The 15,849-nt window shown below is 39.3% G+C and overlaps 3 protein-coding genes across 3 annotated transcripts; 1 reads left to right on the forward strand and 2 right to left on the reverse strand.

Annotated features, from left to right (window-relative positions):
- The first annotated feature begins 280 nt into the window (after positions 1–280).
- Positions 281–4,389, forward strand: LOC112182961 (cytochrome P450 90A1). The gene is made up of 8 exons (XM_024321534.2): positions 281–995; positions 1,526–1,675; positions 1,767–2,018; positions 2,975–3,064; positions 3,208–3,286; positions 3,378–3,487; positions 3,595–3,728; positions 3,824–4,389. The coding sequence occupies exons 1-8, from the start codon at positions 474–476 to the stop codon at positions 3,927–3,929; spliced, it is 1,443 nt and encodes a 480-aa protein (XP_024177302.1). The 5' UTR covers positions 281–473; the 3' UTR covers positions 3,930–4,389.
- Positions 4,390–5,004: 615 nt separating this feature from the next.
- LOC112182960 (nuclear pore complex protein NUP88) lies at positions 5,005–11,423 on the reverse strand. The gene is made up of 9 exons (XM_024321533.2): positions 11,055–11,423; positions 10,682–10,833; positions 10,121–10,243; positions 9,127–9,271; positions 8,619–8,680; positions 7,930–8,146; positions 6,393–7,319; positions 5,940–6,189; positions 5,005–5,673 (listed from the first exon to the last, which is right to left on the reverse strand). The coding sequence occupies exons 1-9, from the start codon at positions 11,340–11,342 to the stop codon at positions 5,411–5,413; spliced, it is 2,427 nt and encodes an 808-aa protein (XP_024177301.1). The 5' UTR covers positions 11,343–11,423; the 3' UTR covers positions 5,005–5,410.
- A 914-nt stretch (positions 11,424–12,337) lies between these two features.
- On the reverse strand, positions 12,338–14,559 carry LOC112182962. The gene is made up of 4 exons (XM_024321536.2): positions 14,162–14,559; positions 13,773–14,068; positions 12,728–12,861; positions 12,338–12,628 (listed from the first exon to the last, which is right to left on the reverse strand). The coding sequence occupies exons 1-3, from the start codon at positions 14,436–14,438 to the stop codon at positions 12,784–12,786; spliced, it is 651 nt and encodes a 216-aa protein (XP_024177304.1). The 5' UTR covers positions 14,439–14,559; the 3' UTR covers positions 12,338–12,628; positions 12,728–12,783.
- Between the last annotated feature and the right edge of the window lie 1,290 nt (positions 14,560–15,849).

The following is a 15,849-nucleotide window of genomic DNA, read 5'->3' on the forward strand; positions in this document are numbered from 1 at the left end:
TCAGATTCACTGGTATCTAATAAAAATTGTCCCTTAAGTAAATGGTATTCTAATCCTCCGGCAAAAAGGTAAGCATCTAACTCACTCATACCTTACCTCCATACCCATAAGTTGCACATAACCATCTCTCTCCACAAAGTCTTATCGCAAGAGACGTATTAGAAAGCGTTTTTTAAGAAGAAAAAAGAAAGAAAAGCTCTCTCCGAGAGAGAAGTTGTCAGATACGAAAATATCCGACATTTATTTTCTTTCCCCCGACACCTCCCTCCCCTTCTCTCTCTCTCTCTCTCTCTCTCTCTCTCTGTTAAGATTCACTTCTTACCAGATACCCCCCCGTGTGCTTCCCCACCATCTCCATTAATGACATTCTGAAACAACCCTCCATACCCACCGTCCTTCTTTCCCTATATATACACACACACCTACATATACATATAAACAAATATATACTTAGCTAGAGAGCAACCCCCTCCATGGATTTCCTTCTCTCATTTCTACTATCTCTTTGTCTCTTTTCAACCTTTACCATCTTCTTTCTTCTCCGGAATTCTCGTTGCCGGAGACTCAGACTCCCGCCGGGAAACCTTGGCCTGCCCTTTATAGGAGAAACATGGCAACTCATCTCGGCCTACAAGACCGAGAACCCGGAACCGTTTATCGACGAGCGGGTCAACCGGTTCGGACCAATCTTCACGACGCACGTGTTCGGCGAGCCGACGGTGTTTTCCTCCGACCCGGAGACGAACCGGTTCATTCTGCAGAACGAAGGGAAGCTGTTCGAGTGTAGCTACCCGAGCTCCATATCCAACTTGTTGGGAAAGCACTCGTTGCTGTTGATGAAGGGAACTCTCCATAAAAAAATGCACTCTCTCACTATGAGCTTCGCAAACTCATCGATCATCAAAGATCATCTTTTGGTCGATATAGACCGGTTGATCCGGCTCAACATGGACTCCTGGACCGGCCGGATCCTTCTCATGGAAGAGGCCAAGAAGGTACATAAAAACTCATTTTCTATGTATTAGGAAAGGGAAAACAACCTTTCTTATTTTGCTTGTTTTAATTTTAGCCGTACACTAATTCGTTTTGGGAAGAAAATCAATTCAGCTAGCAATTTACGACTAGAATTAAAAGTTAAGCAAATCAACGTACGATTTAGTTTTACGCTTGTTTCTTAAAGCAGAGAAACAATAATAAAAATCATGAAATTTTCCACATCCTTAAAAAGAAACCAGACATATTTTGATTAGAATGTGTGTAAGAACTATTTGGTTAGAAATCCTCATGGTTTAAATAAGGTTGACGTCAATTTTATTGGTGGTGACTCAGATCTCATGACTAGTGGGTGACATTACATGCAAAGTGCACGTTAGCAACATTAAAATTATGCGGCTACAAAATCATTCTTTGCTTCATTCTGCATTTCTGCACATGAATATGTTCATATATATAATGTCACTCTTTCACTTTCGACCTTAAATTAATCAAGGTTAGTTAGCTTTTAATATTTTGTTTAATTTGGCAGATTACCTTTGAGCTAGCAGTGAAGCAGCTAATGAGCTTCGATCCCGGCGAATGGACGGAAAGTTTGAGGAAAGAGTACGTCTTGCTCATCGAAGGCTTCTTCAGCGTCCCCTTACCTCTCTTCTCCACCACTTACCGGCGGGCCATTAAAGTAATCAACTTCACCCTAAATCTCTCTTGCTTAATTAAGAGTAATCAAAGTGGTTATGGTGTTAATGATTAACTGTAATGATTTTGTGAAGGCGAGGACGAAGGTGGCGGAGGCATTGAGATTGATAGTGAGGCAGAGGAGGAGGGAGAGCGAGGAAGGGAAGAGGAAAGAGGACATGTTGGGTGCTCTGTTGGCCGGAGACAATGTCAATGGATTCTCCGACGAGGAGATTGTGGATTTCCTGCTTGCTTTGCTGGTTGCCGGATATGAAACGACGTCAACAATCATGACTCTTGCCGTGAAGTTCTTAACGGAGACACCTCTGGCCCATGCTCAACTCAAGGTACCATACTCGCCCTTTTCTTTGTTCTTTGCTTTTTACTAGGGCCCTTAGTCTTGCAACCACCACCATGCGTTCATGTTGGCTCCATATCAGCCTCACTTTTGTTATCTTAATACATACACTAGATTTTTTATACCGTAAATATTAATGTGTTATTTTGTCAAACTGTCAATGTGATTTGATATATTTTTTATAGATCGATTGTCGTTCTCAGTTCAGATAAGTAATCTTACCACGTAATTGTTTCAATCATTTTATAGCTTGTCGTCACATTAGATGTGAGTCAAGCCACTTCACTCACGTCTAACATGATGGCAAGTTCTCGAATGTGTTAATCAGCCTCGTAACAAAGTCGCCTCACCAAAGACGAGAAGAGTTAGGGCATAGTTATTACTATGAAAGGACGAAATTACCCCTATAGGTGAGTTACAAGGTTGGTCAAATATGGACGTAGAAAGTACATGTCGTAAAAGTCGGTCGTAGAAAAAACCAACGGGACAAAATGATAGCCTCTGCCCCTTCCATTCTGCACGCTTAAACCTCTCTTTCCACGCAGTAAAAAACCGTCAGATTCTGTTTCACAGTTGGTCCTTTTTGACCACCACCCCTCTACTATGCTGCCCTAGCTTCACGTGCAGCCGGTGGGGTTAGTTTTGTCATTTTAAGCTGGAATTCATACGGTTCCCGTTAACACCGTAATTATGGTTTTGGACCCCTAAAGTAATTAGGGTCCATGGTCTGGTTCTCCTTGGGAATCGTGTGGTTCTGATTTCTAGGACCTCAACAAATCCAACGGTGTAATGGGGAAGACACCCGTTTGGTTTCCTAGGATTTGTTTCGGTGTTTGTGCACTCACGTGAGACTGTTCTATTTCTTACCATTAGATTGTCGTTGACTTTGATTCACTGTTAATTGTGATGAATGAATGAGGTTTTTACTTTTTTACCACATTGCAGGAAGAACATGACCAGATTCGGATGAAAAAGAGGGGGTCATCGGAGGCTCTGGAATGGAGTGATTACAAGTCAATGCCATTCACCCAATGTGTAAGTATTAATATTGTTAAATATTATAGTTGAGAGTACAAAGGGATGACGAAACATGAGTAACTTGCGATGAAGTAAACTGACTCGAATTGAGAAAAGCGGAATTCTTATATGTGCATTTGGTTTTGTTTGTCTATGTTTAGGTTGTGAACGAGACATTGCGAGTTGCAAACATTATTAGTGGAGTATTTAGGAGGGCAATGACAGACGTTAATATTAAAGGTAACAACTTCTGCGTCTCAATATATTGTGGACTTTTGTCAAGCTAGTGACATTTGAACTCAACTTGATATATGTCTGTACTGAATTGCAGGCTATACGATACCAAAAGGCTGGAAGGTATTTGCTTCATTTCGGGCTGTGCATTTAGACCACGATCATTTCAAGGCCGCTCGCACTTTTAATCCATGGAGGTGGCAGCAGGTACTCTTAAGTCCCATTTGGTATAGTACTCGGACACATATAAATTTCAAATACAGATGAACATAATCCATTTGTTTTCTAATTGATGATGGGAAATGGATTAACAGAACGACGCCGGAGCTCCCCCAAGCCCGGTAAATGTGTTCACACCATTTGGAGGAGGGCCGAGGCTGTGCCCTGGTTACGAACTAGCTAGAGTAGAACTCTCAGTTTTTCTTCACCACCTAGTCACCCGTTTCAGGTATGTATATAAGTTCATTTCAGCAATGTTACTGTTATCTATACAGTTCGATATTCTGTAATTAACATAAATTAATGTTTTGATTCATGACACAGTTGGGTTCCTGCTGAAGACGATAAGTTGGTGTTCTTTCCAACTACAAGAACACAGAAGAAGTACCCTATCAATGTGCATCCCCGGAATGTGGTTGAGCATATGTAAAGAGCCTAAGAGACCGAAGTGTAAGAGCAAACAGACGATGACATGCATGAGGTTGATCAGGCAGGGGATGTAGAGCTAGCAGAGCTGTAATAACCTTGATCGATTCGCAGATCAAATCCAATAAGATATTTAATCAGTAGATTAGTACATGTAAATCAAATTAGTTTGTTTAGTTGAGAGCATAATAGTAAGTCAATGTTGGCGTCTTTTCGGTTCATTTAGGAAAAGGCTACTGAAAACTTTGGTGTTCTTCAGCCAATCCTGCTATGCTTGAAATTTGAGGATTTCTGTCTCCCCCACCAAACACAAAACTATAAAACGTGGAGCTGAAGTTTCCCCACCGACAATACAAACAAGGAGCCTAGCTATTGTAGTTACAAAAGAGGCTATATGTTGGCATTGGCTATCACATTCCTCCACCATTCTTTTGTCAAGTGCAGGCACGTACTTTACCCCTTGAGCCCCTCGAATTTGGTTTTCCATACTTTCACTTTCTATGGGTCCGGAACTCCGGATCATGACACTAGTGCTGAAATTTCAGGCGGATTCTAGACCCATTATTCACAGTTTTCAGCTGTATTCGTACTTTCATAATATAATTTAATGATCGGAACTGTTAAGTGTATAATCTTGATTTATGAGTTGCTTCACAAGCCATAACAGTATGATGAGTTACTCGATTCTCGTATACAGAATCGAGATTTGTTCGAAATTATCTTGAATGAAAGACAAGAAAAAAGGGATCGAGATTCATGAGTAGTTCAGTACTGGATCAAAAAGTGGACCGTGCAATATTCCCCATCACCTAAAAGACCCCAAGACGATTAAAGTGTAGGTTGGGGGTATTTTAAATGCGAACCTTCATTGCCTAATGGATCCCCACCAAGACAGCAAAGCCTCGTCTCCTAGTTTCTACCTTTCTTCGTTGGGTCAGTGAGGCACAACTTTTAGCATGTGGCCTGCTGCAAAACCTCTCGCTGCAGCTGATAGGATATCCAGCCGCACCCCCACTATCATCATTAGGGCGGCTGCCGGCCGTCTGTGGCGGGGCCTACCGAGGTAGAGAATTTTCAGCTCAGATCAATCCAATGCATGTTACTATGTAAATAACTGAAAAAAGAAGAAGCCAAATGCTTCAAGGACCCGTGTCAACATATCAACTCTGTTTAGAGATGTTACCACATTTCTCATATCAGTAACAGACGTAATCATTATTCAGTGGTAGAACAAATATAAAGAGCTTCTCCCCCGTCCCAAGTCAAAATAGTGAATACCACTACTACAGAGCTTTCATACAGAATAAGTCCTTATCTTTATCAGAGCATCTGCCACCACTACCAGGCTAGAATAACTACAGCGGCTGGTGGATCCAAGCTTCAATTTGTGGAGCTTCTGTTCAACTTGTACTCTGACTGGCATTTCACAACTGGCATTTGGGACTCCGTAGTTTAACCGCAGATTTGGAAGCAAAATTGGTCACATCATATGCTGCTTTCTTGACTTCTTAATGCAGATTCCACAATCTTAACCTTTTTCGAATTCTCACTATTGACCAGTGATAGTTTCTCTAGGCACGATTTCAACTGGGAGATTTGTGACTCTTGCACAGGATCCTTCCTCCTTGATACCAGCTTCTTTTGGTTTGATACATTGGCCTTAGGTGATTGTCCGTGTCTTTTCATCCTTGCAGTTAACGCATTAACAGTAGAGTGTAATGCATCCAACTCAACCCCGGAAAACTGGTCTGCTTACACAAAAATGCATTTCATAAGTGAGAATGTTCTTGCAGCTATGCAATGAAACCATAATTTTTTCCTCAGGTTGAAAAAAGAAAAAGAAAAAAAAAAGACCATAGCAGCAATGGTCTATCAATTATCACCATGAACTATTAGGGGGGACCAGTAAAATAGGGGAGCTAGAATTATCCAATAAATAGGAGATATTACCAGGCTCGTTTACAGGGAAAGAGCTCAGTCAATAAACTTATTGTGAAGAGAAAAGAATCATTACCAAGCTGAGATTTGAAGTCCCGCTCAGCTGTGGAAAGTGGTTTCTTATGAACCCCGGGTAAGCTCCGCAAGCGTTTTAGGCGCTCCTCCAGATGATTCTGCATCTGCACTGCATCATTAATGCGGTGTTCCAAGTCCGAGTACTTTTCCTCAACTTGCAAAAGCCTCTGCTTTGCCCCACCTAAACGACCATGTTGGTCATCGATTATCCTCTTCAAGTGCGGCCCATGATGCTTGAGTTCAAAGTAAACCTAAAAAATTGAAGGATAAAATCATGAAAATCGGGGAAATACATTACTAAATGCTCAAGAAAGGTCTTTTAAGATGGACTAGATAAACCATCTTCCATTGTGATTTATCAAAGAAAAAAAAACACCATCAAGTAAATTAGCTTATACTGTAAAGTGTAAATAAAGGAGGTGGTTTGTATGGAAATTGCTGGGTATAATCTTACCTTGTGCGCATACTCCACATAATTTTCATGGAAAAGCTTGAAGTATTCATGAAGCATTGATCGACCTTCAATTGAATCAGCAGAAACAGAACGCAAATTTGGTGATGTCTGAGGAACAAGAACCACCTTAGGTCCACCTAGGAGTTCTTTGCTTATGATAATATCTGGTTTATCTTTCTCTTTTGGGTCTTCTGGAAGAATGGATTTTTTCTCCGTATCAACATGAAGAGGAAGCAACAGGTTTAAGGTTTTCATCTCTAGCACAATACATTCTTGAGAAGCAGTGACTGCCACTATCCATGAATACCCAAATGAATCTGATAATGACACAAAACCAGAAAGTGGAGAGTGTGAGGAGAATTCTCCCTGGCAAGTACTTAGGACAGGATGCACAGAAGGAGTTCTCATGGTCTCATTCTTGCCACTGTTCTGACTTGTAAATGGGAGATAATGCAACACTATTGAATCTATCCCTCCATCATGAAGGGTGTATATTCTTTCCAGCATGAGGGGATCAACAAACATCATAACAAGAGAATCACTTCCTGCTTTCTTAGGCAGAGCCAGATCCACAATAGCCAGTCTCAACAGAGGGGGAGGATGGCCCAACCAAAGAGTACTATCAAGTGGTTGATCAAGCTTCACAGTTGAAAGCTTATCTGGGGTTGACTCACAGATCATTGCAAGACCATGAATATTGTCATGGGAATCAACACGAAGGCGAGGAGGACAACCAACATTCCAGACCGGTTGGATTTCATCAGCCAGAGCATCTATTTGCAGTTGCCCACCACTCCAAGCAGTCACAAGAATTGAATCTTTGCTGACTAAATTATAAAGAAAGCTAACCGCTCGACCTTCACATTCTGCACCCCGAAATACGGAATCCGCTTCATCCTCACCACGAGATACTTTCCTCAAAGGTCCCTAGGACATTATTATGTACACAGTCAAGTTCTTGAAAAACCAATTGGCAACTTAAAAGACTAACAATCCAGTAGGACTTAAACCATAAACACAAATATCCTGGGAGAGGTTTGAAACTTTGAACATAAACACATTGAGAGACCAACCTTTTACACTTGGCGACTCAATCTAACGAATGAATTACATTCTTTATAGTTTATATCAGGAAAGTACCCTGATAAAATGAAATTGTCAAAAAATTATAGCTAATCCCACAACTCCCTCCCTATATACCTGACTCTGTTCTAGAGCTGTTGCAAGCTTAGACTACTAATACCCGATCCAGGTGACTTTCAAAAGAAAATATGCATTGTTTTTCAATATATAAAGCAGTAAATGCTTAAAGTACTTCGAAACCATCTATTCAGCTTTGAAATTGGCATGGTTGTAATAAAAATTGGTAGCTGAAATACAGATTCTATGAAATTCATATTATCAGACTGATAGATCATGCTGAATAGGTAGATGTCCAAACACATGTTACTAACCATGACTATGTCATGCCTTGTTTGACATTGCTAATTCACACACAACATCCATAGATCATGCCATAGGTTAAAAATATAGTTACCTGCAGTGAGAGTGATGCATCAAATAAAGCATAAGGACGAGCTCTTATTACAGATAGATCTGCTCCATCTGTTGTTTGCCCTGCAATTTCTGGAAATGTTGCTTCCAACCAAGAAATAGCCAGATTTGAATTACTAACAGCCGTTGAGTTGGGTGACTTCAGGCCAAATGTCTGAGCATCATTATATATATCTACAATCGATTCCCATTTATAGACACTGTTGCAAAATAAAATACTCCAATATAAGTATCAGTTAACATGTAATTCCAACAAAACATAAAGGTATATTACACAAACAGACATAATTGAGAAAAAGGCCAAGAGCAAATTGGCCGAATTGTTCTGATCGATCTATAAATAAGACCATGCTAAACTGTCAGATATTCATTCACACACACACTCTGTGAGGCAGATTTAGAGGGACAAATTTTATGCCAAAAATCCCATAAAAATAAATAAATAAATCAGGACTAGATTCTCAAAAGGGTTCCAACAGGACTATAATTGATGCATCCAGCTTTATAATATATGGCATGTGTCATACATCAATCAAAACCGTATTACCCACAAAAACCATACTCTCTAGATGTACTTGTCCCTACGGAGAAAACACCTTAAACATTTGAAAAAAGCAAAGAAGAAAAATAATAACAAGAATGCAAAAAGGCAGGACATGACAAATAAATTACCTTCCAAATGGAACAATTGGACAAAGGATGTAAATTGAACCATCGCTGAACAAAATGAAAACCTGTTGCAGCAAAGGAATGAGCATTGAGTAAATGATAAAACATTTAAAAGGTGAAAGTAAAAAATCAATTTAACTAATAGAATGAGATAGAAACATAATAGAAGATGAACAGGTACCATAAACAATATTACAAATCAAAGATAAGCTGTGGGTATTACTAATAAGTCATTTGAACTCTTCATCACTAAATTAATAGCAAGAGGCAACAAGATTAAAATCAAGAAGAGAACCATGTCTTGAAAAGTATTGGCAGAGCTAGAATATGGACAAATTATTTAAAGGGAAAAACATATTACAAATGGACAGATGACCAAACACTATAATTCAATTCACACAAAGTGGCATAGAGAGTATTATGAGAAGTTTCAGCATGTGGTAGGGGGAAAGACAATGCATACAAGAACATATCAAAGGATACTGGCGTTAAAAGTTTCTGACGAACTTACACTAAAACAGTCCCACAAGTGATCACCACCAAATGAAAAGTCCACTGGGCAAATTGATGTGGCATTCCTGGATCTACCTGGTTGCACAGGCTGTAGATAATACACCTGCTCTGGTTGAATAAGATCTGAAGACAAATGAAATAATCTACAAAAACGCAAAGGTAAATATAAATCCAACAGAAGGGCACCAATTATTTCAAACACAAAAGTTAAATTAAAATTACACCTGCAGAATTCAAACACAAGGTTTACACACCTGTGAAAGCCATAAATAGAAGCTACATGACTTAATCCCTTTCTTCTAAATATATGTGTACCGACAAGAGTAGAGCTAAAGCAACACTAGCATTTACATAATTTGTGGGATCGGTTAACTAGCCATGAGGTTACTGCATGATTTCGAGGGTAAAAGAGCCCCTGACCAATTCGAAACATAAATCAATAGAAACATAGTTCCATTCCAATAAAGGGAAACCATGGACCAGTTAGGTTTATTACGAATCCTACAGATTGATACCCATTAGGTGCATGCATTTCTCTATTCCACTTATAAAACCCCTATTTACGAGATATAGTTTGGAAACTGGGCATTATCATACCATGTCTCCAACATTTATTGCAAAATCACATTCTACAGAATGCATCTATACGATAAATCTGATTGGTTAAGATTTAAACAATTAACCCGCTTTGAAAGAATAATGAAACAAATCAGGTCTTTCATTTTCCAAGCAAATCATGCTAAGATTTTCTAGTTAGCATTGAGTATATGAAAAAACTTCTCATAAGTCATAATAGTACAACGCTTTGACACATTGACCACTTTAATCTGTTTTTATTTTTTTATTTTACTACAATCACAATACATTCACATATTAAAGGTCATAATATCATGATTTTCACTTTAATGTCAACAAAGAAGAGCTTAACAAAAAACAAAACCAACAAAAATAAAACTATCCTGACAATGTATGAATAGAAAAGAACTTGATACCTGAAAACTGAATCAGAAGAAAGAATTCCCAGATGAGTATCACTGCAAGGGTGCCATGAAACTTGCAGTATCCGTATGACATTGGTTCCACTCAAGTATATTTGTGAACCAACAGTAACAGTCCTGCAGTTTATTATTTTCATATTAGATAAGGGATACATCAAAATCTTTAGATTTGAAAACAAGCAAACTAGTTGCAATGCAGAGCCCAATAAAAAAGTGCATGCATTGCATCCACTCGGACAATCTTCGTTGAGGGGACACAAGCTTAGCATACAAATCTCCAGGGTAAGTAATTGACTTGATAAGTCAGATCAATTTTGTGAGCGAGTACATAAGAGGGCCTCATAAGCTTACTATAGTACAAATGCAGGACTTTCAAAAACTACTGCTACTGCAAATTAAGTCTCAGTGGAGATTTCAATGTAAAATCTATCACACAAGGACTCCTTTTACATGCTCTAGTTGCTTTTAAATAAAGCTTAAACCGACACATATAAGATGAATCATGAAAACCAAAAAAGCATAGAATATAGACACATTGCCATTTTCTGTTCATACCTGCAAATTGTGGTACCATCTCTGGACGAAGTACGCCCGTAAAGATACATAATGCATAGACCATCGGAACCATAAAGGAGCATTGCCGTCCCGTTTCTATTGATGGAGACTTTGTTAACAGCAAAGTTCAGCTTCACATCTGGTTTCAGTATCTATCGAAATTCCAAGCATATCCAAGTTAAAACCACACCCTAACTATCTCTAATCTCAAAATCATCTCTAGCTATTCAGTTTCGAATCGGATCAGTAATTTCTACACATTCAGGTTAAGTAATTCTCAACAGTCTCTATCATCATTTCACCTAATCCGGGTAACTTTACGGAAATTTACAGGCATTGCTCAAAATTACTGAGGGCAAAAGAGCGATGAAACCTTGGAGGGCGAGGCGGCGAAGACGGAGGTCGGCTCAGGCTCGCCGAGGCGGACGGAGATCCGGTGAAGGCAGAGGTCATCGGAGTCCCAGAAGTAAAGGCGAGAGGCTCCGTCCCAGGCTAAGAGGTTTCTGAGCGGCGGAGAATCGTCGGTGGGCTGGTGGGCCGGGGCTGCGGTGGAGGTGAAGACCGGATGGTTGTGGAGTAGGACCCATTCGACTTCGTCTTTGGGGGTGGCGGACCGGCTCGAGTCCGGTTTAGTTTCCTCCAAGTCGTAGTTGAACCTCATTCTAGAACAGTCGCTCTCTTTCTCTACTCTCTAGAGCTCTAGCTCAAAAACCCTGGGTTTTTGTTGCAGAGAGGAAAGTTAGACGGGAACGGCGTCGTTTTGGGTTTACTTTTGTTTTTCCTAATCGCGCCTTTGCGTTTAATTAACGCGACCTGGTAATTATTTAGAATTTATCTTGAATAAATTACCTTTTGTTTATTTATATTCTATGGTAATTCTAAAGTAAAAATGTTATATTGTGTGAATGTTCTTTCAAATTAGATAGTGATGAAAATGTGCAAGATTAGAGCATTCCATATATTCTATGATTAATTTTTTGTTATGTATTTAGGGATCATAGGCGCAGAAATGTAGTATCAAGTGCAAGAGGACTCGGGCACGCAACTGTGGTGTTCTTATAATCTAACTCCTAAATACATTGTTTATGGTATTATTAAGCGTAAGGCAACTATTATACTACCTATTGCATCTTTGTCGACCCACTGTACATCGTTTTAAACTTTTTAGGAAATATGCCCATTTTCAATTGAAATTATTCCGACAAATATTATTGCTCATCAAAACAACTCATAGCTCGCCTGTTGTAAAAAAGTAAGAAAAAATGGCTCTACTAACTAAACTCTAATCTCTCCTAGTAGATAACACAACTTTGAACGTCGGGCATGCAAATGTGGTACTCTTAGAGACTACCAAGAAAAAACGTATTGAAGCAATAAGGGAGTTCACTAGTATCAGCCAATGGACCAAAATAGCAAAGACTAATAAGGTAGCAAGTTTCTCATTTATCTACTTTTTACTATCGTTGCTTAGTAGTAGTTTCCTTGAATCTTTAACTTTTTGTATGAAAAGCCTTGATAAGTTTCCACACACACAAAAAAATGTACCAAGTATTTTTCATCAATTTGGCATGCTTCACACAAGTCACAAGCCATGCTAATAGGGAACTTCGTAAAAAAATCGTACCATGCAAGTAGTTCCTAAAACAAGATCCGATATGAGTGAATAAACTGATCCCATTGATTTCACGCAGAAGTTCACAACAGCCTTCGGCTACTTCCTAGTATCCTATCCTTTATATACAAACTTTATCTGTACATTTGATGAATAGAAGCAAAAATTGAAGATATCTGCCGCAAATGTTAGCCTAGCTCTATAATCTCTACTATGTAATGAATGATACACAACCACCGGTTTACAACGGGTAACAGCGAGCGGTTGCTAGAGCCTCTTATACTATTGTCATATATTTTGCCTCCACCAGTATCGTGATTCCTCTTAATAAATATCTGCACCGAAATAAAACAACAGTACGTACTATTGATTAGCAATAATGCAAAGTAATTACTGCTTAATCAAGAAGAAGGCAAAAACCAGTCGAAAAGTACCTGTATAATGACGAAATCACACAGCGAAAATAGCTTCATGGGCGATTAGTCGGCTACTATACTAATGACTTCACCTTTTCGGCTTCTTGAAGTTTCTTCTGGTACCTCGGAAACCCATTTTTACAAGCTGAAATCTGCAGAGGTACGGCATTTTCGAATCAGAATTTGCCAAGTCATAAACTTCTTTAAAGCTAAATACCATGTATTAGTTTATAATTATGGATTTCGGGTTTTGGGGTTTAGGAGCAGAGCAACATAGGGAATGCACATTAATCTGTGGAGATTCTCATTGTTGGGGAAAGTTGTTTATTCTGATCTGCCAAAAAAATATGGGCAGGGATTTTTGCTGCAAAAGGCATGTGCTTGATAATAGGTCAAAAATAAAAATCAAGTTCCAGTTGGGCAAGTTGCTATTTGCTTGCCTATCACTGAAAGCGGCCACCCATCACGGATTTACTCGAATATTGCACTCTATGACATGTTGTTTTGACAATGTCACCCAGAAAAACATAAACAAAGACATGAAAAATGCAGGGGATTTTCGACAAAGAACATGCCTCCTAAAGAAAAAAAAAATTATAGGAGGTATCCAAGGTTGGCTTGGTCTTGAAGAAATTGAAATGTTGACCTTCCAGAATGGAACTTGGAATTCAACCCTTTCACAATCAGCAATAAAGCAATGAGCTTTTGGTACGTTTTTTATTTCAAAAGTCCACATTTACCTAACGTATGTAATTGCCGTTATAGTTACAGTTTATAACTCTAATGGTTAAATGAGCATTTATATCCGTCATGTACCATTATTTCGATTTCATCATTTCATCTCTATCGGTTCTTTTATAAGTTTGTAGCCTAAAATAAAAAAGCGGGTTGTGTACCAAAAATAAAAACAAAAATTGGGGTTGGCAAGACTTTTCGTGGATATTTCCTATGAACATGTTTTAATTTTTAGGTATTTGCCTTTTGGAATAAGTCTCCTAGTACCTTCCAACTAAAATGACAGTTATGCCCCAGAAATGGAGAAATTGATAAACAAAGGACTTACAGCTTCGATGTCAATTTTGTAAACCCAAAGCTTCCTTCTTTCTTTGCAACTCGTCCTATACGCCACCACAATATGCCCGACGGCCAAAGCAAAAGAGCAGATGAACAGAGCTATCTCGGAGGCTCTCAAATACTCTCCTCCTTCCTCCTCCGCACCCGAACCCGAAACCACCGGAGCACCGAACACAAAAGAAGCTTTGAACGAAACAAACACGAGGGATAGAACAGAGCACACGGTGGTGATCCCTAAATAGGGCCCGTGTGAAAGTCTCGGCCCGTCGCAGAAGCTATAAACACCTTCAGAGTCCATAAAACCGAAACTCGATCAGTACAAATATTCGACCAGAAACCAAATAATGGAGCAATGAATGTGTTACAATTTACACTTACAGAATATAACGGCGGATCTTATAATGGAGATGAGAGGAATATCAACGAGCGAGTACCGAAAATCGTAGTTGCTAAAATGGGAAGAGAGAGTTTCGAGAGAGAGAGAGGCCGAGGAAGAAGCCGAGAGAAGCGCCGAGGGGAGAAGCGTATCGGCGATGACGAGAAGAATCGGCGCCGAGAACAGAAGCAAAGAAATCAACATGGTGATCAAGAAGAACACAGTCTTCACGCCCCTCAGGACCTTCTTCGACTTCTCCTCCTTCAATATAAAACCCATCTTTGATTTTCAATTTCAACTTCTGGGTATAGAACCAGTTCTGGTATATATAAACAATCAGATGTTTCAGAGAGAAAGACGAGACGGCTTTATACATGTAAAGGAAGTAGTGCGTAGAAGGAAGTTGAAGGGAGCTAAATAAAAGGGCGTTAGGGGAATTAAGGGAGGGGTAGAATGGGAAGAGGGAAAGATGATGTGGGGAAAATGCAGGCCTCTAGGTGCAATGTTTTGACTGGACTTGGGCTAGAGAGAGGGAGAGTGGTGACAAGGACTTGGGAGCTTTACACGCGCAGGTTACCGGTCAAACAGAGGAGTCCTTCTTCTTCTTCTTTTTCTCTTTCTCTCATCACGAAGCTAACGGCAATACCTAAATCCCTCGAAAATTGTCATTTTTTTAATTGATGATGTTCTTTTAGTTTTTGTTTTGTTGAGAAAATTATCGTCTGTGCTTGCGTGGACATGTGGACGCCCATGTAAGGGTTGGATCACGGAAACACCCTAGGGTATGTACGCGAATTGAACACTTTTTCCCTCACATGGGGGGACAATGACGATGTGATCGGATAGAAATAGAGTGATGATGGATTGTATTGTGATTTAAGACATCCCTCCAAATAGGCATTTACGCGAATTGAACACTTTTTTTCCGAGTAGAAATGCATTTGTTTTAATCCGCTCGATTATGCATGTATTGTGCATTATTGTGTGTCGTGATCTAAACTATTTATTTGATCTTTATGTGAAAATGATCTAAATGAAAAATAATTTATCATCTTGGCTCAAATTTGAGTTCTATCATATTGATGTGGTTTATGGTTTTATTACTATCCGTGTTTAAGGGGCGGACGTCGAATCTTACTATGTCCGCCCGGCCAGAGTTGTGGGGTAATATGGTATTTGAGTTCTTCTAAATACGTGACAAAAGCCAATACATTTTGCTTATTATTGGATGTTGACGTGTGTCCCATTTACAGGGGACTTTCCAGAGGGATTCAAGGTGTACATGAATATTTTTCCGAAGCCTACCCTAAACTTTGTTTATCCATTTTCTTCTTAAACAGGTTCACCATTTCAAATCTTGCCAATCAATGAACCGGGGATGGTGGTACCGACCGATTCGAGAGCATGTGATCACATGCTAACAGTTTGTCATTTCGAATCATTTGGAGGGTTTCTTTAATTCAATTTTGGTTTGTGTAATCTGGAGGCTAAGTTCTTTTATGAAAACTATACTTTAGAATAATTGAATCCATTACCCGTTGCAGTACACACCACATACTAATTATATTCCAATCTAATCTGCAACCAGAAAATAGCAACAATCCAATATAATCTCTGCTGCAATTGAGGCCATTGAGCAATAAAGTATACAGTCACGTTGGCATTGAAAAGTTTGGTAAAGAAAATTCGA

Source organism: Rosa chinensis, chromosome 1, assembly GCF_002994745.2.
Source record: "Rosa chinensis cultivar Old Blush chromosome 1, RchiOBHm-V2, whole genome shotgun sequence".
Taxonomy (NCBI): Eukaryota; Viridiplantae; Streptophyta; class Magnoliopsida; order Rosales; family Rosaceae; genus Rosa; species Rosa chinensis.